The sequence below is a fragment of the Ostrinia furnacalis genome, unplaced genomic scaffold (genome assembly GCF_004193835.3).
Source record: "Ostrinia furnacalis isolate ACB-3 unplaced genomic scaffold, ASM419383v2 OfSCF7348, whole genome shotgun sequence".
Classification (NCBI taxonomy): domain Eukaryota; kingdom Metazoa; phylum Arthropoda; class Insecta; order Lepidoptera; family Crambidae; genus Ostrinia; species Ostrinia furnacalis.
Window position 1 is genome coordinate 573,870 of NW_021137587.1, and position 19,846 is coordinate 593,715.

General features: G+C 35.0%; 3 protein-coding genes and 1 non-coding gene across 4 annotated transcripts; 1 reads left to right on the forward strand and 3 right to left on the reverse strand.

Annotated features, from left to right (window-relative positions):
* Nucleotides 1–377: 377 nt before the first annotated feature.
* Nucleotides 378–4,544, reverse strand: LOC114364124 (retinol-binding protein pinta-like). The gene is made up of 7 exons (XM_028320130.1): nucleotides 4,327–4,544; nucleotides 3,193–3,346; nucleotides 2,752–2,881; nucleotides 2,323–2,454; nucleotides 1,776–1,886; nucleotides 1,449–1,551; nucleotides 378–909 (listed from the first exon to the last, which is right to left on the reverse strand). The coding sequence occupies exons 1-7, from the start codon at nucleotides 4,463–4,465 to the stop codon at nucleotides 758–760; spliced, it is 921 nt and encodes a 306-aa protein (XP_028175931.1). The 5' UTR covers nucleotides 4,466–4,544; the 3' UTR covers nucleotides 378–757.
* Nucleotides 4,545–5,964: 1,420 nt separating this feature from the next.
* On the reverse strand, nucleotides 5,965–15,725 carry LOC114364076 (uncharacterized). Its single transcript, XM_028320065.1, has 14 exons — nucleotides 15,224–15,725; nucleotides 14,518–14,674; nucleotides 14,123–14,252; nucleotides 13,884–14,015; nucleotides 12,769–12,879; nucleotides 12,464–12,569; nucleotides 12,090–12,235; nucleotides 9,650–9,803; nucleotides 8,643–8,799; nucleotides 7,902–8,031; nucleotides 7,531–7,662; nucleotides 7,066–7,176; nucleotides 6,581–6,686; nucleotides 5,965–6,349 (listed from the first exon to the last, which is right to left on the reverse strand). The coding sequence occupies exons 1-14, from the start codon at nucleotides 15,360–15,362 to the stop codon at nucleotides 6,198–6,200; spliced, it is 1,863 nt and encodes a 620-aa protein (XP_028175866.1). The 5' UTR covers nucleotides 15,363–15,725; the 3' UTR covers nucleotides 5,965–6,197.
* On the forward strand, nucleotides 13,123–13,194 carry TRNAL-UAG (transfer RNA leucine (anticodon UAG)). The gene has a single exon. It is a non-coding gene; the product is annotated as a tRNA-Leu (tRNA).
* LOC114364099 (uncharacterized) lies at nucleotides 15,693–18,491 on the reverse strand. The gene is made up of 7 exons (XM_028320100.1): nucleotides 18,254–18,491; nucleotides 17,736–17,892; nucleotides 17,322–17,451; nucleotides 17,032–17,163; nucleotides 16,825–16,935; nucleotides 16,379–16,493; nucleotides 15,693–16,167 (listed from the first exon to the last, which is right to left on the reverse strand). The coding sequence occupies exons 1-7, from the start codon at nucleotides 18,396–18,398 to the stop codon at nucleotides 16,001–16,003; spliced, it is 957 nt and encodes a 318-aa protein (XP_028175901.1). The 5' UTR covers nucleotides 18,399–18,491; the 3' UTR covers nucleotides 15,693–16,000.
* Between the last annotated feature and the right edge of the window lie 1,355 nt (nucleotides 18,492–19,846).

Here is a 19,846-nt window from a genome sequence, read left to right on the forward strand (position 1 = left end):
ATAAAATTAAGAGGTTCTAAGCTAAATTGTCCAGAAAACATTTTCAACTTACAATTGGTAGTTCTAACACAGCAATTCAATACTATATCTTATTTGTTATTAAAGTATTATAATTTCATCCTCTCGTGTCTACTTAAAACAATGACAAATTATCCACCGGTTTCTTTAATAACTTACGTACATTTATGCTTTTTATTATTATAGACCTAGCGATAAACGATTTTATTGTATTAAAAGATAGCCAACAGCTAATAAATATTATCTATACACAAACACAACTACGAAATTATATGAAATATCAAAATACTCATTTAAATACGAAACCCTAAAAAAGACAGTAGGAACCTACTTCTGGAAATAAATGAAAACAAGCAAAGTAAACTTAAAATATTTATTGTATAAAAATATAAAATTTTAAATCGAGATAATCCTTTAATTTGTTTCATATTTAGATGATGTTTAAAATACCAAAAAGGACATTGAAAAACTGCACTTTTATCTTAGCCATAAAGCAATATTGAAAACTTCAAAAGCCTATCGGTTTACAAATTCTTTTGAACATTTACTTTTTAAAAGTAAAAGTAATTTATTATTTACATACAGGCTTTTAAAAAGCACACATCATAGGCTAGACTTTTTAAATTAATTTAACATGGCAGACATTTTAATATTTATATTTATTTAAACTTTATGGAGCTGATATCTAAGTTAATATTGCCATAAATTTGAGTGTGTGATAGGTATAAAGAATAATAAACTAATCGAATTCTAGCTGCCTAAAGGATCCTTCGATTCCAAACATATCTTCAGCCGTCTTCGGTTTACCGGGACGCTTGCTTTCATCGGTGCCAAATTGCATATCTTCCTCCAACCAATCTTTGTACTCCACATACTTCTTTTTCCAGTAGTCTGAAACAAAGAAAGCGTAAAAAAACATTATACTAGCTTTTGCCCGTGGCTTCCCTTGCGTAAATTTCGGATCGTCACAGAAAGCCTTCATTTACTCGTAGGAATAATGTAACTTTCTATTGTAACTTTCGATTTCCAACTTAAGAGTTCGATTCGTACTACTACTTACTATAAACAATTTTTTTTTCGGTTTTTTGACACTCAGCAATAATGTATCTTTCTATTGGTGAAAGAATTTTTAAAATTGGTTCAGTAGATTCTGAGATTACCCCTTACAATTTAACAAATATACAAACACACACACTTTACCTCTTTATAATATTAGTTAGAAAAGATATTTAGGCTGAGCTGCACCATCTTACTTTGACTTTAATAAACGTCAAAAATCTGTCAAACTCCATACAAGAAGCACCGGTTATTGTTATTGTTCCGGTTAAAATAAGGTGTACAACTTAGCCTAAAACTTAGTCCGATCATATTAATTTAAATCTTTTTTATTATTATTTATACTGGTAGCATACAATTTCTTTCAATCATACCTGCAATTTCTTTGATAGTGCCCGCAGTGCCTCCATACTCGGCAGGCAAGTACTCTTTAGGAATAGTCTTGTAGAGCTCTTCATAACTCGAGTGAAACGCTATCTGTTGAATTAAAAATATTAATCATAATTTATATCGATCGAAAGAGTAATCTCTTCCAGAGAACATGAGGAGAAGAGAATTGTTTAAAATAATATTCGACTAAAACATATGATAAATACTACATAAAACCTAGAGTAATATTTTGCTTTACCCTAGGTTTTATGTATTTTGCATGACGTGGTTATAAACAAATAAATCATAAATAACTAGTATAATTTACTTACTCTACTTCGATTTTTTTCATTAAGGAACGCTTTGAAAGTGTTGAATATGGTTGTGAAAAATGATGGTGAGTTGACATAGTGGAACCCTTTCATTCGAATAGGCGCAGCATCCTGAAAAAAGTGAAACATAATTTGTTACATGGTTTTAAATTTTCATATTTAACAAACTTTCGAACTATAGACCCGAATTAGCATAATATCAAAAATATTTAAATGCTTAGTCAAATATTTTATTCATCATCATTTCATCCTATTCCATTTATTGTCCCAAAGCAGTGGTTATGTTAAAGTAATACTAATGACAGGTGTAAAACGCTTTTTAAAAGCTTACTTATTTGCAAAAGGTAAATTTTATGACTTGTTACCTTTTGTCAGTTTTTCGTCAGTTTACTTTTGTACTACTATGACTATTACTACCTTTGGCATGGACCACGCCATACATACCATAGCCAATATTACCAATATTTTATGAAATACCGAAAATCACTAAATAAAACTATTCTTTAAAGCTGAATTCCACGATATCATGATCATCATGTGACTCTACCTGTGAAAATACAGTCATTTTCTTCATCTGCATTGGTGACATTTGCATAAAGTGCGCCATAGTTGCTCCTTCGAGATCCATTATAGATGTGCCTCCCGCAACGACATAATTGTCATTTTCTAAAAGTAATATCTGTAAATAAATATTTGTATGTTTTAATTTTTTGTATTCCCTTTAACTGTAAAAAATAACCAACAATATCCACACTTAGGCTGAGTTGCACCACCTAACTTTGACCATAACTTTAACGATAACCGGTGTTTTTTGTATGGAGTATGACTGATTTTTAAAGTTTGTCAAAGTTAAAGTAAGATGGTGCAACTCAGCCTTAGAAAGTAAGAACTGAACTTGACACCTGCTATTTGACATGTGCGTGTGAAAGAAAGCCAAGCTGTAGTGTACAGATGGTAGTGGGTGGTAGGTTCATACCTTTTGCATGATACCAGAACAAGCCATGATGTCCATCATCGAGTATTTGCTCGGGTCGTAGACACCGGGCCGGATTATAGCGATCAGGGGCGACGCGGGACCCGGGGGCTTGGGAATCATTATCATAGGACTGTGGGCAAATAAAAAGAAACATTAATGTATTGGTTACTATAAATCAGAGATTCATATGAGACTTTTAAGGAACAAAAAATTATAAAAAATTGGCAATAGCTCATCTCTTAATATTTAATTCGAAAGAAGCATAAAACTACTATACCTACCACAATTTTTATAAACTTCATAGGTACTAGCTTTTGCCCGTAGCTTCACCTGCGTGAATTTCGGTATGAGTCACAGAATGTTTCTAATACTAATTTATTTTCTTGTATGCGTGTTTCTCTTGTTGCTTGAAAATAAAAAAAATAATATGAAAACCCTTACGAGATATCAAGCATTTCGTAGAATAGTGCATCGCTTGGCTTTGTGAAGAACTCCGGGGCGGCAGAACGCATTGTGTAGTAGAGATCCAACTTCTCCTTGGCTCTCTCCAGGCTGTACTTGCAGCCTCGTAGGAACACAACCAGCCATTGGTCATCTGGAAATAGAACATTTGATGTAGCATTTATTAAAAGAAGATAAGTCAGTTATAATAACGTGGCTCCATTTTGGTACATAAAAATTTATTTGCCAGGTATCTGCTTAACTTTAATACTCTATCTAGAAAAATTATAATGTACCTTATACAAATTAAATATGGTTGCAGACATTTTTATTTCAAGTAGGTAATATTGCTGAAACATTTTTTTTGTTTTATTTTTTGTGATAATAAATCATTATTGACCCTATATTCTATAGTTTTGAAAGACTCTAACTCGGTTAAATGAAAGTCAAAAGTCCACCTTTTATAATTATTATTAAAGATTTTGTTTTTATATCAAAGTTATCATATAAAGTTATCAGATAAAGTACGTTACGGCCTAATTTGAAGCATCAAGGACACCATTATCGTGTACCACATATTATCCAATTTTACTTCCTAGTTTTACAAAGTTTATTTGATTTTATGTATCGCCATAATCTCACGTCCGTTTGCCAGAATAAAGGTAGCGAAGTGAAAACGTTAAAAAAATTATAAAAACAAGCTTTTAGTCCAAAATTTTACATTTTATTAGGACAAAACTAACGAGCCCGAACTCGACAGAGTTTCGTTTCGTCAGAGTTCCTATGGTCACCATTAACAGATCACTTCCATGACATCATTTTATTGCATCAGCTCAACCGGTTGTCAGGAAGTAGGTCTAATTTAGTTTGCAATCTTGCAAGACCCACTTCCTACAAGTTAAATAATAGCTTGTTAAAAAAGACTGCCATTTATGGAAAAGATACGCTTGAATATATACTATGCATTCCCGTCCAGGAATGGAGATGAAGCAAATGAAATTAATGGTTAGAAATAAGTACATAGTTTCCAGTTGCACAGGAACGCTAATCGGCCATTTTCTACAATTGACACTTCATGTATTAATTTAGCGATAAGTACGAAGTTCGCCTGGCCAGCTAGTCACTAATATTTACCTGTCCTTGCCCTCAAATGAGGTTGTTTGGCTATCCAGTCCTTCAGATGCTGTATATCACTCTCGATCCTCTTGGGATCTTCATTCAGCTCCACCCGAGCTTTCTCGGCTAGTTCGGGAGTTAAGGGACGCACGGGCATCTTTCAGTACCTTTCCGACACCAACACCTCTCGAATGTAAACTAAGTACTTGCATTGCCCATTTTGTGTTTAGTGCTGCGATAGGTATAAATTATCACTGATTAGCTATCTAATAATCCAGAACGATTAATACACTAGTAACCTACCTCGGTTTTGCGCGGGTGTTAAAAAATTTTCAGGCTTAAATCGAAGTTACAATTAAAGAGAAATTGATATTATTTTTAATCTTGATTTTTGTAATCTTTGCCGGTGGTGACACCTATCCAATTGCAATGGTTCGACTGATTGCATTATAATTATGATCATTAACTAAGTATAATAAATAAGCTGGTTTTCTATATTGAATCCTAATCCAAATCCGTCCGTCAACTGTCAAATTTTAATTTTTTGTTTGTTTTCGATGTTTTTGTTGTTTATAAGACTATTTAGAAAGAAAGAAACATATATTACGATGAACATCACTCAGTTAAGAACAAAGAAAGTATACGGAAAAAAAGACAGAAATAGCACATAAATATTACAAGGAAATAAAAAGTGAACTGAGTGCCACCCTGTTGCAACAGCGATGCTCCGCTCAGCAGTATTAAATTATCTGTGGCTCAGCATAGGTAACCCGTGGCCCACGGTGGGGAAGGCCACGACCCGTTTTCAGTGTGCCCCATATTTAAACAATAACCACATAAAAAAATATGGATATATTGGTATTTGATCGAAAACGGATTCAGACAGTTGCAATCCGGATTTGGACACGGATTGTAGGTACGAGTATATGGGAAACGGGCGTTAGTCAAAAGACCCAGTTAACGTACAATTATTTACTACCGTTGTTTTTAGTTATGTTACAACCACGATGACTTGATAATACTTTATCTCAAGATAAAATAGACCCATATTATATTAGGTGGCTCGTCAAAACACGTTTGTGTTCAGGATAGCAACAAAACATGTTTCTGGTACAAAATAGATTATATTGCAACTAAGTAGGTACCTAATATTACTGTATGTAAAATACCTGTTGTACCACTATTTGTTATGTGTGCAATAAAGATTTTAAATAAATAAATAATATGCCTAAGATGTGTTGTCGTCCATACCGTGTGGCACTTTAGGGCCAGTAATCTATTATTATCTGTTAAGACGGTTTGCATTCAACGATATCTAAGGTAGCAACTGATTACTTGCAAATTTTGTCGTTCCTTATAGTAAATACTATCCTAGTCATAAACATATGCCGTTCACACACAAAACGTACCGCATTTCATATGTATATTTTATGCAGAATATAAAAAAGTAGGGACGAAGTTTTCAGAGGGGAGTAACATGAAAAACTTACTTACCAAGTGCGAGTTTTACTCCTTTGCTTGTTATTAAATGTAGGTGATTAGAAATAATTGAACAGTTAAATAAAAATTAAGATTTTTAATGGAATCTTTACATAAACTTAGAATAAATGTGAACAGTGGTTTTTTAAGGCCCGATTCGATAAACTTTTATCCGAGAATAACTCATGTTATAAATGGCACATTGACAGTTTCAGTATGGGAAATATGTCAAAATGACAAGTTTGTTCTGAGATTAATATTTGCTCTTGTTTGATCGAATCCACCCTAACCAACATTAATATCGTGCAGCCCCGTGTATGTAATCAATTCAAATCTTTATCCTTCCTCGTTCGTCCTTCCATTTTCTGTGCAGTCGTATATCTTGATATTTTATTAAGTAATTAATTATATTAATCAAAATCTAACTGCCTAAAGGAACCGTCGGAGCCAAACATGGACTCCGCCGTCTTGGGCCTGCCAGGCCTCTTGGCCTCGTCACTGCGGAACTGAAGGTCCTCCTCCAACCACTCACTGTATCCCTCCACTCTCTTCTCCCAGTATTCTGGAAAATGTAAAGATAACACTTTTGTTAGACATTTGACAAAGAGTGCTGTTAAATTTTCCTATAGGCATATTTAAACAGTGAGTTCAGGGAATGCTTCCAAGTTCCTCAAGAAAATCTTCCTCCAGATTTATCCTCACCATTCAAGGTTACATTATCTAAATAATACAACAAATATTGGAATTCGAATTTAGGTTTTGTCAAGTTCTTTAATGTAAAACGTCTATGTACCTATAATGTCTTTTATAGTGCCGCCTTCTCCACCGTACTCCGCTGGTAATACTTCCTTGGGAATATATTTGTACATCTCCTCATAATTTCTATTGTGTACAAAGAGCTGAAAATGTCAACAATAGCAGACATTAATACTACATGGTAAGTTACCTACATTTAATAAATTAGCTTTCTTTTTTTTTCTTTAAACATATATAATCTAGTGCTGAACCTACTATGTAATCAACATGATGGTGGAGCACTGGTGACCTGAAATACGGGTTTTTCCTGAAACCTTTAATATCAGGCACCAGTCGCCCACACACAAAGTGCCACGAACTATTTATTACTGTAAGACACACTTTAATATTTATATGTGAGAGAAATAAGTTTTTTTTTTGTTATTCAATACAGGATTATATGTATGAATACTAAAATGTTGTGAGTACTAATGATGATGACATTGACTCAAACAAAATTGGGCACACCCAGACGATACTCACTCGATTTTTACTCTTTTCATTCAAAAGTGCTTTTATAGCATTCAAGAACATTTCGAATCCAGGCGGAACATTTATATAGTGGGTTCCTTTCATCCTGAAAGGATTGACGTCCTGGAAATTAATAAAATTATTTTCATAGATACTCTACTATTATTTTAAACGAAATTAGCACTACTAATGTTACTGAAACTGACCATAAAAGATACGATAAAGTTTGGTATCATATCATAAATTCTTTATTGAGCCGAAGGCTCATGTTGTATCGATATGGAAATTATTTAAACTGCAATTTAAATGGTGAATCGCCGCGAAAAAGTCTCTAGGTCTGATGTATTCTCAATCACTGCGGCTTAGATTTATTATAGTGCTTATTGGTAACTTTTGTGCTTAGTACCAACGTGCCACTATTTAAAAGTATGACCATCAGTTTCAACATAAATGATCTTTGATGACAGCAACCAATACCTGTAAAGAGACAACCAATTTCTTCATCTGTATTGGCGTCATTTGCATGAAGTGACCCAACGTGACTCCCTCCAGGTCGAGCACTGCTCTGATTCCTGCCACTATGCAGTTGTCATCTTCCATTATGATGATCTGTCAAATGAATTTGCGCATTTATATGATTAACAAAAAGCTACTTTAAGTAATTCATATTCTAAGGACAACTCTCAAATTAATGTGTCATGAAACTTGAAAAAAAAAACGAATTGCCTAAGGTGGGAATCGAAACCACGATTTTTCAAAAATAAATTATTTTCATCGAATCGAAAAACGTTGCCTTAAATCTCATTACCTCGCACTGATTCCTACTAGACAGCCATTATTAAACGTACCTTTTGTAAAATATTGGACGCAGATATTATATCTGACACTGTGTATTTATTGGGATTGTACTTTCCAGGCCTCACTATAGCGACCCTCGGCTCCGCAGGGCCGGCCAACTTCGGCAAAATTAAGACAGCGCTGAAAAATATAACAGCCCGTTACAACTTGTTGAAGTTAACTGCGCTCCTGGCTGCCGTGACGTCACATCGACGCTCTGGTATGGAAGGGGAGAAAGCGAGGATGTGTGCAAGTGCGGGTTAGTGCAAGGAGAGTCGCATCCAGCTAACTTGACCGGGTTATAATGTCATTTCTGCTACCTTTACCAGATCACCTACATTACACGAATTCTCAAAGGCTCAGAATACTTATTTTCTATTGGAATCTATACTAATATTATAAATGCGAAAGTAACTCTGTCTGTCTCGCTTTCACGCCTAAACCACTGAACCGATTTTGATGAAATTTGGCATAGAGATAGTTTGAGTCCCGGGAAAAGACATAGGATAGTTTTTATCCCGGTTTTTGAAACAGGGACGCGTGCGATACAGTTTTTTCGTGACAGACAAAATTCCACGCGGGCGAAGCCGCGGGCGGAAAGCTAGTCATAAATAACTTGAGAGAATCTAATTGCCTTAGGTGGGAATCGAACCCACGATCTATCGAGTAAATCTATATTTTTTTCTATTCTTTATTTTTTCTATCACACATCAAACAAATAGGTACGATTATCTACATATTTACCTACTTACCCCAAACCTAGAATTTCATGAAACAAAGGATCTTTATGTTTTATCCGAAAGAGATCTGTCGCAGTGTTCCGAACTGTGTAGTGGAAATCTAGTTTTTCCTTGGCTCGTTCTAAGCTGAACTTACATCCTCTCAGAAATGCGGCCAGCCACTGGTCATCTGAAGAAGAGAGTTAAAGTTCAATAAATTATTAAAATTAGCAAATATTTTTACAACTAACACATAAAAAAATTAAACTTATTGATTACTCAAATAAAAGTGTGTCCGCGAGGCAATGAGGCGAGGATGCTGGCTGCATTTCCTCGCTGGATAGCCAGCATTCAAATTTTCCGAAATTTTTATTAAGTTGAAATAAATTAACCAATAAATGAAGATAATTTTTATTTATCGCATAAAGTTGACCCTTCAACCTTATAAAAAAAACACAGAGCTACACAGTACAATTTAATTATAACCACACTCAATCTGTGTAACATATTAAGTCATCAGTATAGAATTGGTCCATAAACCTTGTTTGACTCTTCATACGTATTTGCTTAATAATTCTTTAAAACAGTATTTTAATATAGGGAGATATCATCACTTTTTATAAAAATCGCTACAATAAGAGACTATCTCATAAATAAAGTCCATGATTCATCATTTCAGCCATAGGACGTCCACTGCTGAACATAGGCCTTCCCCAATGATTTCCACAATGGCCGGTTGGTGGCGGCCTGCATCCAGTGTCCAGTTAATTGCTAAGTTTTTTTTTTTTATCCACAACGAGGAAGCTCTTGGCCTGTATCTCACCTGATTGCTGGTTTACAACTGTAGAGATAAGTAATTTTGGTACCTACATAGGTAGGTAGATATATCAGGATAAAGTCATCAGTAACTTTATGATAGATGCATTTATTTATACTACAGTAAGTCAAATAAATATGTGTATGTTTGTTTATGTTCTGAAACTCTATTACGCCACACAAATTCAAGGTTTAAAGACTAGTTAGCCATAATCAAAACTTACCTGTTCGGGCATGTATATGCGGTTGCTTGGCTATCCAATCTTTGATATGCTGTATAGCATTGTTCATTTTTGTTTCATCTTCATTGAGTTCCAATCGGGCCTTTTCGGCCAATTCCGGACATAACACACGAACACCCATTGTAGCTACAAACAACTAAATGCAACAAATACTGTATTGTAGATGTCCTTCCCCGCTCATACACAAATGTATACAGCGACGCCAAAACCGATATTTGGTCGCTATCTTGATTATCCATATCTTTGGCTGATACACGTTTGTCTCAATAAGCGGATACTACATTCAAATTTTTGTACTTGCCGACAAAAGTAGAACATTCCATAAAGAAAACGATTCAGACAATGATGGTCATTGGTTTCACCTTAAAATAGCATTCCTTCTACATAGCTTACGTTTTATGCTTCAAGCATAGTGGATATTAACACAAATATTCTTGTATTAGTTGTATATCTTCTAACTTATAATAAATCTGTAGAGGTCAATTCTGTACATGAAATATATTTTCAAAATAACTATCAGGGGGTGATTAGTGATCGATACTGATGCCAAAAATGCAATCAGTAAAATTTTTGTCTGTCTGTCTGTCTGTCTGTCTGTCTGTCTGTATGTTCAATATAGAAACAAAAACCACTTGACGGATTTTAACGAAACTTGGTACAATTATTTTTCATACTCCTGGGCAGGTTATAGGATACTTAGGAATTCCGAAAGGAACGGGAATTTGCGGGAAAATCCTTTTGTACGAAAAATCTAAACCGCTTAAGTTAGACGCTTGAAATTTAGCATGCAGGTACCTCGCCCATTTGCGACGACACTGTGACATCTCGACATATACGATTNCCACTGTTTTTGATATATCACAGTGTCGTCGCAAATGGACGACAAATATTCTTGTATTAGTTGTATATCTTCTAACTTATAATAAATCTGTAGAGGTCAATTCTGTACATGAAATATATTTTCAAAATAACTATCAGGGGGTGATTAGTGATCGATACTGATGCCAAAAATGCAATCAGTAAAATTTTTGTCTGTCTGTCTGTCTGTCTGTCTGTCTGTCTGTATGTTCCTTATAGAAACAAAAACCACTTGACGGATTTTAACGAAACTTGGTACAATTATTTTTCATACTCCTGGGCAGGTTATAGGATACTTAGGAATTCCGAAAGGAACGGGAATTTGCGGGAAAATCCTTTTGTACGAAAAATCTAAACCGCTTAAGTTAGACGCTTGAAATTTAGCATGCAGGTACCTTAGTAAACTTAAAGCTTAGTTACAACAGGATATTGCAAAATTCCTATGGGACCGGGAGTTAGTGGGAAAAAACATTTGTATGAAAAAATCTAAACCGCGTAAGATAGACTCTTGAAATTTGGCATGCAGGTACCTTAGTAAACTTAAAGTTTAGTTGCAACAGGATATTGCAAAATTCCCACGGAAACGGGAGTTAGCGGGAAAAAACATTTGTATGACAAAATCTAAACCGCGTAAGATAGACTCTTGAAACTTGGCATGCAGGTACCTTAGTAAACTTAAAGCTTAGTTACAACAGGATATTGCAAAATTCTCACGGGAACGAGAGTTAGCGGGAAAAAACATTTGTATGAAAAAATCTGAACCGCGTAAGATAGATGAAAGGGGGGTAAAACGAGATCCACGCGCACGAAGTCGCGGGCGGCCGCTAGTTTATTATACATATAATCAAAAGCTCGAGGTTGTGTGAAAACCCACAGATGACAAAAAAGGTAATTCAAAGAACAATTGTTAGGTACTTAGCACCTTTAATACAATGCATTACGTTCATACATAATATTATATTAATACCTTGAAGTAGAAAAAAATAGTACCTACTAGGTATTCGATTACCTATTCAATGTTTAAACTAAAATTCTTATCATAGATATCAACGTTTTTCCTACGATCTTGAAAATTCAAACATCATAATATTATAATTTTCTATGAAACCGAATGACTATTCACAGAGGTAAGGTGGGTGTAAAGCTACTTATCACTTGACTCAAATAAAATTATATTTGTAGTTCAACCAAAAGTTATAACTAGTTAAATACTCAACTCATCAATAGCGATGACTGCTCATTTAGCTATGCTTAACTTTAACACTGAAATTACATAATTTCAAATATTTTATATCTGCACAATAACTGTTAGATTCATAGCTGATGTGACTGGTATTTTGCATACTGTGTGGTCTATAAATTATTGTATTATCTACTTCGTTCGTTAATTTCAGCCAAATGACGTCCACTACTGGACAAAGGCCCCCCCAAAGATTTTTATAACGACCGGTCCTGCTCTGCCCACATCCAGCCTATTCCCGCGACCTTCGCCCCCATTATCTACTTAAACGAAATAAATGACTACACTCTAGGTATTAATCATACATTGATCATTGTTCTAGTCAAATTCGAGCTGCCTGAAGGACCCCTCGACGCCGAACATGCTCTCTGCCGTCCTAGGCTTGCCTGGCCTTTTGGACTCGTCAGTGCCGTACTTCAAGTCCTCTTCCAACCAATCGCTGTACTCCTCTACTTTCTTCTTCCAGTAATCTGCAAGTATTATACCTATTATAATAGTACCTACTACATGTAGAGTTCGATCTGTCATAGAAATACAATAAATAGAATAAAATAAAATTATCGGGCCCTTTTTACCATAAAATGTAGACAATGTTTTTTTTCAACGACCAAACTTGATCAACAAAATTGATTTTAGATTGTCGATGTTTGAACAGTTGTTCATACCAAATTTTTGGGTAAAATTAATTTATTTCATACCGACAATTTCTTGTATGGTCCCTGCATCACCCCCGTACTCTTTAGGTAAAACCTCCCTCGGGATACTTTTGTACATTTCATCATAATTTTTGTTATGGACATACAGCTGAAAAAAATATAGTTACAATCAAAATTAACTCTTAGGCTGAGTTGCACCACATTACCTTAACCGTAACTATAACCATAACCGGTGTTTTTTGTATGGAGTTTGTCAGACTTGACGTTTGTTATAGTTAAAGTAAGTTGGTGCATCTCAGCCTTAGTAAAAAGGGTTAGGGTAATGGGAGCGTTATTCGAATACTTACTCGTTTCTGATTCTTCTCATTGAGCAAACCTTTGATAGCGTTAAATATTGTCTCGAACCCTGCAGGAGTGTTTAAGTAGTGCGTCCCTTTCATTCGCAAAGGAAGAGCATCCTGAAACCATTTACTACATTTTATTTGCTGAATTATTGGGATAAAAGGAAGATTTCAGTGAATATGTATAATAGTCAACTCAATAAATACTATCGACGGTACATCAGACTATTTTTGCACCAAATTGCTATCAAATATTGCATGATCATTTATGTTAATGATTCTAGGTCCATGGGACCATAAAGGTTTTGATTCCCATGTGAAATGTTAGAGAATAAGGTTCAAAAGGTCGTATGTAACACCGCCTCTGTGGTCTAGTGGTAAGACCACCTGCTTTAGACGCAGAGGTCCCGGGTTCGATTCCCAGTGGGGGCAGATTTTTCTGTTCTGTTTGGTTGGTGGTAGGGCTTGTTCTAAGTCTGCCTGGCTAGCTACCACCATCTTACCTAAGTCTGTCGCCATAACAACAATGTTAACAGCATTGTTGTGTTCCGGCAGTTAGAGGTAAGATAGCCAGTTCCTCTGTGGTTGAGGATTCCGGGTGAAGCTTGCTTCCACCTGCGGCCTGATCGTCACTTACCATCAGGTGAGATGCAGGCCAAGAGCTTCCTCGTAATGGATAAAAAAAAATGTTACTTTTCTTGTCAGTTTTAAACCGACGGAAGGACAACAGAATTAACCTTAAGGGTTCCGTTTGGTACAGAACCTTAAAACAAAAATAATCATGTAATCCCAATTAGCTTTTAATTTACAGTGAAAGAACATTTTCAGGCAGGTATTTTGTTATAAGTAGGTCTACTGAAATACATACATAGATGCGTATTAAAACAAGAAAAGATAAATTTCAAGACAAAAATAGTAAGACACGGGTCATAACGCGACATTTATTAATGAGTTACATTATGTACTCACGACTTGACGTTTCGACTGCTATGCTGCAGCCGTGGTCACAAGCAGACACTATTTCAGTTGAAATGGAACGCGAAAGTTTAAAATCTAAGGCCGTTCATAGAAAAAAGACAATTCCCTACCCCTATTTTCTCGTTTAGATTGAATAAACATACCTGACCCGACACCACCATTTTCTTCATTTGCAGAGGAGTCATTTGGAAAAAGTGTGCCATCGTAACTCCTTCCAAGTCTAGTATTGTTTGTAATCCCGTGACAACCAAATGGTCGTCTTCGAACAAAAGTATCTGCGGACAATTAAGTATGAGTACGGAGAAAATTTCCTTGTAAAGTCTAATTTCTTTCCTCTTCTCTAAAAATTTATTTAAAAAAATTGTATATTTATAGAACTTACTTTGATTAACACATAGGATACAGATAAAACGTCGCTAATAGAATATTTATCCGCATCATATCTTCCAGGGCTGATTATGCAGATTTTAGGGGACTTTGGTCCAGGTGCTTTGGGCAAAATTAAGTAACTCCTGCAAAAATATAGATATTCAAAACATTTTGTAGGAAAAAACGTCTGTAACTAAATGGTAGTCAGGTAAGATTTCAATTGTTATACGCTGTTCAGTGTTGTGAAGTGTTTTTTGCGATTTCATTTTACTAGCATAACCGGACTTTTAATATTTATTTATTTGTTTTTATTTTCACCAATTTGTACTATCTTTACAGGTCAATAACCGAATGCTATATATTTTTACACTAAGTACACATTGATATAGCATGTTGCTTGTCACATACCCCAGTTCAAGGATTTCATTAAAAAGTGGATCTTTGTGATGGAGCCTGTATAGATCTGGAGCCGTTTTGCGAATCGCATAATAGAGATCCAGTTTTTCTTTAGTACGCTCTAAACTAAACTTGCATCCTCGGAGAAAAGCTATCAACCATTGATCGTCTAGAAATTAAAAATGCAGTCATTAATTACTAAAATATAATATCATTGTATGGGCATAAAGCGAAATAAATCCTCCAAAATATATGTAATATACAGGATAATCCAATTTGAGTTCCAATCTTGCAATATAAAGTCGTGAATAATAGCGAATGTTTTGGTTGTTCTACGGAATAACTGTCGGTTAGAACTGTGAAGCTCCGCGTAGTCTGTGGCGTAATCTTACTATCCTTTTAGAATTTTTATTTCTGTACAACATCTGAACAATCTCAACGTCTATGTTGTTGCAATTCACGAAAGCGAGTGAGTTTTACTGGTGGCTTTTCAAAAAATTGATAGACATTACACTATCGTTAGTTCACTCGCCTTCGTGAGTTGCAAGAACTATACTAAACGTTAAACTTAAAACACGTTCCATTTTTTTTTTACTTTACAGTGCTGCAATAAAGAAAACTCGAATTGTATCACCCCATCACAGACAAAAGAAGACAATATACTAGGAGAATAATGATAAAAGAAAAAAACCTCGCTTATATTATAAAAATAAGTTACCTATCCTGGCGTTTAAGTGTGGCTGCTTAGCCAGCCAGTCTTTAAGATGTTGCAGATCCTCTTTCACCCTCTTTGGATCTTCGTTCAACTCCCCCTGTGCAACCGCTGCCAGTTCCGGGTTCAACTCACGTACCGACATTTTAAACTACAATCAACTCACTACAGCAAAAAGGTCGTAACAATAACTTTGCCAGAAGCAAAATAAAACGATATCGACTACACTATCACCGATAATGTTATCAATTTTAATTCTATAATGACCCGTATCACCAAGCTGATATCGGGTAAATTGCAAATAAATACAAAGCATTAAATTGTTATGTAGGCTGGTACATAAATACTTTCGATCATTGCATTTTATTAATATAACCTACTACATTTCAATCTTGAAAGTGCCAATGTGACTGTACATTGGAAAATCCGTCAGATAAAATTGCATTCACATTGACATCAGTAAAAACCAACTGCATTGATTGATTTATTTTATTTATTAATATTTATATCATAAAACTGTTTACATTTGAAATGGTTAGCTGCAGTGCAGCATGTAGGTACCTAATTGGAGGACAAGTTCCGGCAGCTTTTTGGTGCCAAACAAAGTGCTCATTATTATACTTAGACTGAGTTGCACCACCTAACTTTGACAGTTACTATAACGATAACCGGTGTATTTTGTATGGAGTTTGACAGATTTTTGACGTTTGTCAAAGTTAAAGTAAGATGGTGCAACCCAGCCTTAATTTATATGGTAGTTTCACATGTTAATATGAACCTATATCACAAATTCAATGAGTTATAGAAGGATGGATACTCTGCCGGCAAGCCCTGCCCGAACATGTTCTCCGTCGTCCTCGGTCCCTCCGGTCTCAGGGCCTCATCCGTGCCGAACTGGAGGTCCTCCTCCAGCCACTCACTGTATTCCTCTATCTTCGCACGCCAGTAATCTGCACCAAAACAAAATCATATTATTTCTATCTAACAACACCTATTTTTATTGGCAGTCAAACTGTAGAATCTGGATACATAGGAGTTGCAGCGGTGGGAACGAGAGGTGGGAATAGTCCCAGCCCGTGGGCTTATTGTAAAGCGCGCGCGCACAGGTGACTTTTTTGTCACTGTACTAGTATAAAGGAAATCAATAGTTGGAAATATTACCAATAATTTCTTGCAGTGTGCCACCACTTCCGCCGTATTCTTCAGGCATAATCTCTTGTGAAAGACCGGGATTGGTGTACATTTCTTCGTAGTTATTCTCACCAACGACATTTAGCTGTAAAAATATTTATAGTTGTCAGTAGGCATTTCTCAAGTTATGATTAAAAGAAATAACCTACTATGAAAAGTTACCTAATTTTCAATGTAGGTAAAGTGATACAATCTGATAACGCATAAAAAGATTCATGTCGAGTTGAAAGAAATTATCACTGTACACTGTACAGCTCTATGCTGCTTTGCTTTGCTGTTGTTTAACAGCCAAATTATATGACAGTCTTCTTACTCCTGAAAACTTGCGACTGAAAGTAGCGTTTTGCCTGTTACGAATACATTGCTTACAGTTTTCACAAATTTATTCATTTTAGATTCATGATCGCCGTACTCACTTGATTTTGTCTTTGGTCATCAAGTAGTCTTAGGATCTCTCTCAAAAGCCCCGAGAAATCATTCGGAAGATTTATCAGATAAGAAGCATTTGTGTGAAATGGTACTGCGTCCTAAAATCAAATAATTAAGTGTATATTTACAATAACATAACGATTCCTAGAGACTCCGAAAAAATTTTGCGATATTAATTTATTTAATCCATTTACCTGCTGGCTCACTATAATCATCTTTATTTGTAGTGGTTGCAATTGCAACCACTGCAATAGGTTTATATTACGGCAATCTATTATTACTATGTTGCCTGCTATTATTGAATTATCATCGTCCACGAGCATTAACTGAAAAAAGTTTACATTATAATAACTGAATAAAAAAAAACACTTATAAAAGAGGCGTGAATTAACCGAAATTTCACTGGTACTCAAAATGCAAGAAATAAAGTAGGTACTTTTCCATCAAAAACAATATTAATCTTATATACCTAGGTAACTCCTACCTTGTCAATGGTTTGTGTAACTGAGAATGCATTAATGGCGCCCAATTCCAATAAACCAGGGACTCCCAAACGTATCAAAGTGACACGTGGCGCTGCAGGGTCCTTCAGCCTGGGCAACGGTAAGTAGAATCTGTAAAAAAACGTACAAAGTTACCCAATCTTTCTGTGGGCTGCAAAAATTAAGATCACAACCCTTGTGTCAGCGGACATTATGAGGCCCCTGATGACTCATGGGACCAACTGCAACGGCCCCACAAATTAAAGAATCATTATTTTATATTATTTTGATTCAATGCTACAATATTCAAGATTTCTGGATAAAGAGACTCCATCTCACTGGTCAGTTGACCATGAATGCCCAGTGTTTATTATAGTTTTCACAATTTCTCTTTACAGGGCAGAAGGAAAACTTACCCAGAATCTACCAGTCTCCTAAAAGTTTCATTTCTATGATGCAACCGATTAAAATCACTTGCAGTGAGCCGACAAGTATAAAATAAGTCGAGTTTTTTCTTCACTTTCTCCATGTTATATTTACAACCTCGAATAAAACTGGCTAACCATTGTTCATCTGTAAAGATAAAAAGTTTGAGAATAATCAAATAATTCAAAACATAGCCTTAATAAAGTTTTAATGCATTTTAAAATTGTCTAAGCAGAGTCAATTTGAGATTTTCCCTAAGTAATGAAGACAAAGGCAATCACTTTTCGTCAATTCATGAATACCATATTATTACGTAAATATGTAGTTTTAGACCTCCCATATTACAGAATTGAATCTTTATGACATTACCTACGCTAATGTTATAAATTTAATAACGCTCAATAATAATGCACTGTCGTAACTTTATTGTCATTGTTTATCACATTTTCAACCAGCACATTACAATTTTACCTTGTAAAGGAATTCTATAAACAAAACTAATCCTTACCTGTTCTGGCTTTAAGATGAGGTTGGGTTTGTAACCAATCCCTGATCTCTTGCACTGCATCACGCAATTTATTCATGTCTTCTTGAAAGTTTGTACGGGCTTTTTCAGCTAATTCTGGTGCTAAAGGACGTATTGACATTGCCATTTTGTGTAAATTATTGATGCAAAATAAACTATGTGACTGTTGATCGACAAAGCTCAAACGCGAAACCCAATTCTTATCTTCGGTTTTGGCGCTATCTACGACCTACGTCACGTCGGAATATTAATAATACTATTTATTGAGCCATATACAAAGTATCCAAACAGACGCCAACGTCTGGAATTTATTAATATTTATGCTGCTAATTCAGAAGTTTTCTTGTAATACTTTTGCATAATGAAACTTAAAGTAAATATAATGCATATTAAAAGGCACACATATTTAAATAAAACATTTATTCTCGTGTATTTACACCTCCTCACTATTTTTACATTTTACAACCCTGTTATTTATTTTAAATTGGTACAGCAATCAGCATAATAGTTAAATAATGGTACGAGGTTGACAATAAAATATTTTTCCGACCTAACACAAATTTTGAAATACCTATTATATTTTTAAATACTTATTCCTTGCCGACTAATAAGATCACAGAAATTATAAATATGGCTGATTAAACTACCTACAAACACACAAGTCAAATTATTGTTAACACATTGATTTAAAAAGGTGCAGTCATAATAAAAGTCTACCAATTAAAAATGCAGAACTTAAACCAACCTAAGTAGCTGTTTAGCGGTCTGAGTAAAGGTATAAGTCCAAGATGATGCTACAGACTGAAACCGCAGGCGACACTGCGGCAAGAGACTGCGGTTGACCGCAGTGAAAAAGTCAATGAAACAGTGGTGGCTTTCAGTTTGCTTGAAGTCTACAGTCCATCTTGGACTTGTACCTTAAACAGAACAATGAGGCTAACCGTATGTCTGCATGCAGCATCGCAGTGGAGGCATAATTGAGGAAGGCAATGCCGTTTTTGATGCGTGGTTCAAACAGAATAAATATCTGTATTTTCTTCATACGAGTATTACCACAGAATTACTATTATTGCTAGATATTACTTCTTGGCTTTGTGCTGCAACATCTGCCTCGCAGCTTACGCAGAGCTTTATTCTTGGTAAATGACGACGTCATAACTATCCTTCAAGGTTTAAAGCTTCCATGATTTATTTACATGTCTAATATGAAGTCGTCTACCATTTTATATTTAACTGATGCCTTTGTTAAAAACCGCCTTTGAGGGAAGCGCAGCATGGCAGACAATATTAAGCAGTTTTGTTTTAATTTTTTACCATACACACTAAAAGCATTTAAAATCATAAATTTAATTCATGTTGTAATTTTGAATATACATAATTTCATTAAACATAACAACAAACAATCGTTATACATTGTATGTATAACAGTTATACATATAGATAGTGTAGAAATAAATAAATAAAATTACCATAATTACGGAATAAAAAGAAAGCAAGAATAGTTGATTGCCTATTTAAAAATAATTAAGAAAAGTTAAATCCTCCAAACTCTTACATAACTATGTGACTTAAAAT

What these genes read in the sequence shown, in the direction of transcription:
- LOC114364124 (XM_028320130.1), bottom strand. Translation starts at nt 4,465, where the DNA reads ATGCCCGTGCGTCCCTTAACTCCCGAACTAGCCGAGAAAGCTCGGGTG. An exon ending in AAATGACTGTATTTTCACAG is followed by an intron (nt 1,887 to 2,322) that starts GTAGAGTCACAT and finishes CACTTTTTTCAG; the next exon opens with GATGCTGCGCCTATTCGAAT. An exon ending in CACTATCAAAGAAATTGCAG is followed by an intron (nt 910 to 1,448) that starts GTATGATTGAAA and finishes TCTTTGTTTCAG; the next exon opens with ACTACTGGAAAAAGAAGTAT.
- LOC114364076 (XM_028320065.1), bottom strand. Translation starts at nt 15,362, where the DNA reads ATGTCGGTACGTGAGTTGAACCCGGAACTGGCAGCGGTTGCACAGGGG. An exon ending in TATCCTATGTGTTAATCAAA is followed by an intron (nt 14,016 to 14,122) that starts GTAAGTTCTATA and finishes AATTGTCCGCAG; the next exon opens with ATACTTTTGTTCGAAGACGA. An exon ending in CCTTCAGGCAGCTCGAATTT is followed by an intron (nt 9,804 to 12,089) that starts GACTAGAACAAT and finishes TGTTGCATTTAG; the next exon opens with TTGTTTGTAGCTACAATGGG.
- LOC114364099 (XM_028320100.1), bottom strand. Translation starts at nt 18,398, where the DNA reads ATGGCAATGTCAATACGTCCTTTAGCACCAGAATTAGCTGAAAAAGCC. An exon ending in AGGAGACTGGTAGATTCTGG is followed by an intron (nt 17,452 to 17,735) that starts GTAAGTTTTCCT and finishes GTTTTTTTACAG; the next exon opens with ATTCTACTTACCGTTGCCCA. An exon ending in CACACTGCAAGAAATTATTG is followed by an intron (nt 16,168 to 16,378) that starts GTAATATTTCCA and finishes GTTTTGGTGCAG; the next exon opens with ATTACTGGCGTGCGAAGATA.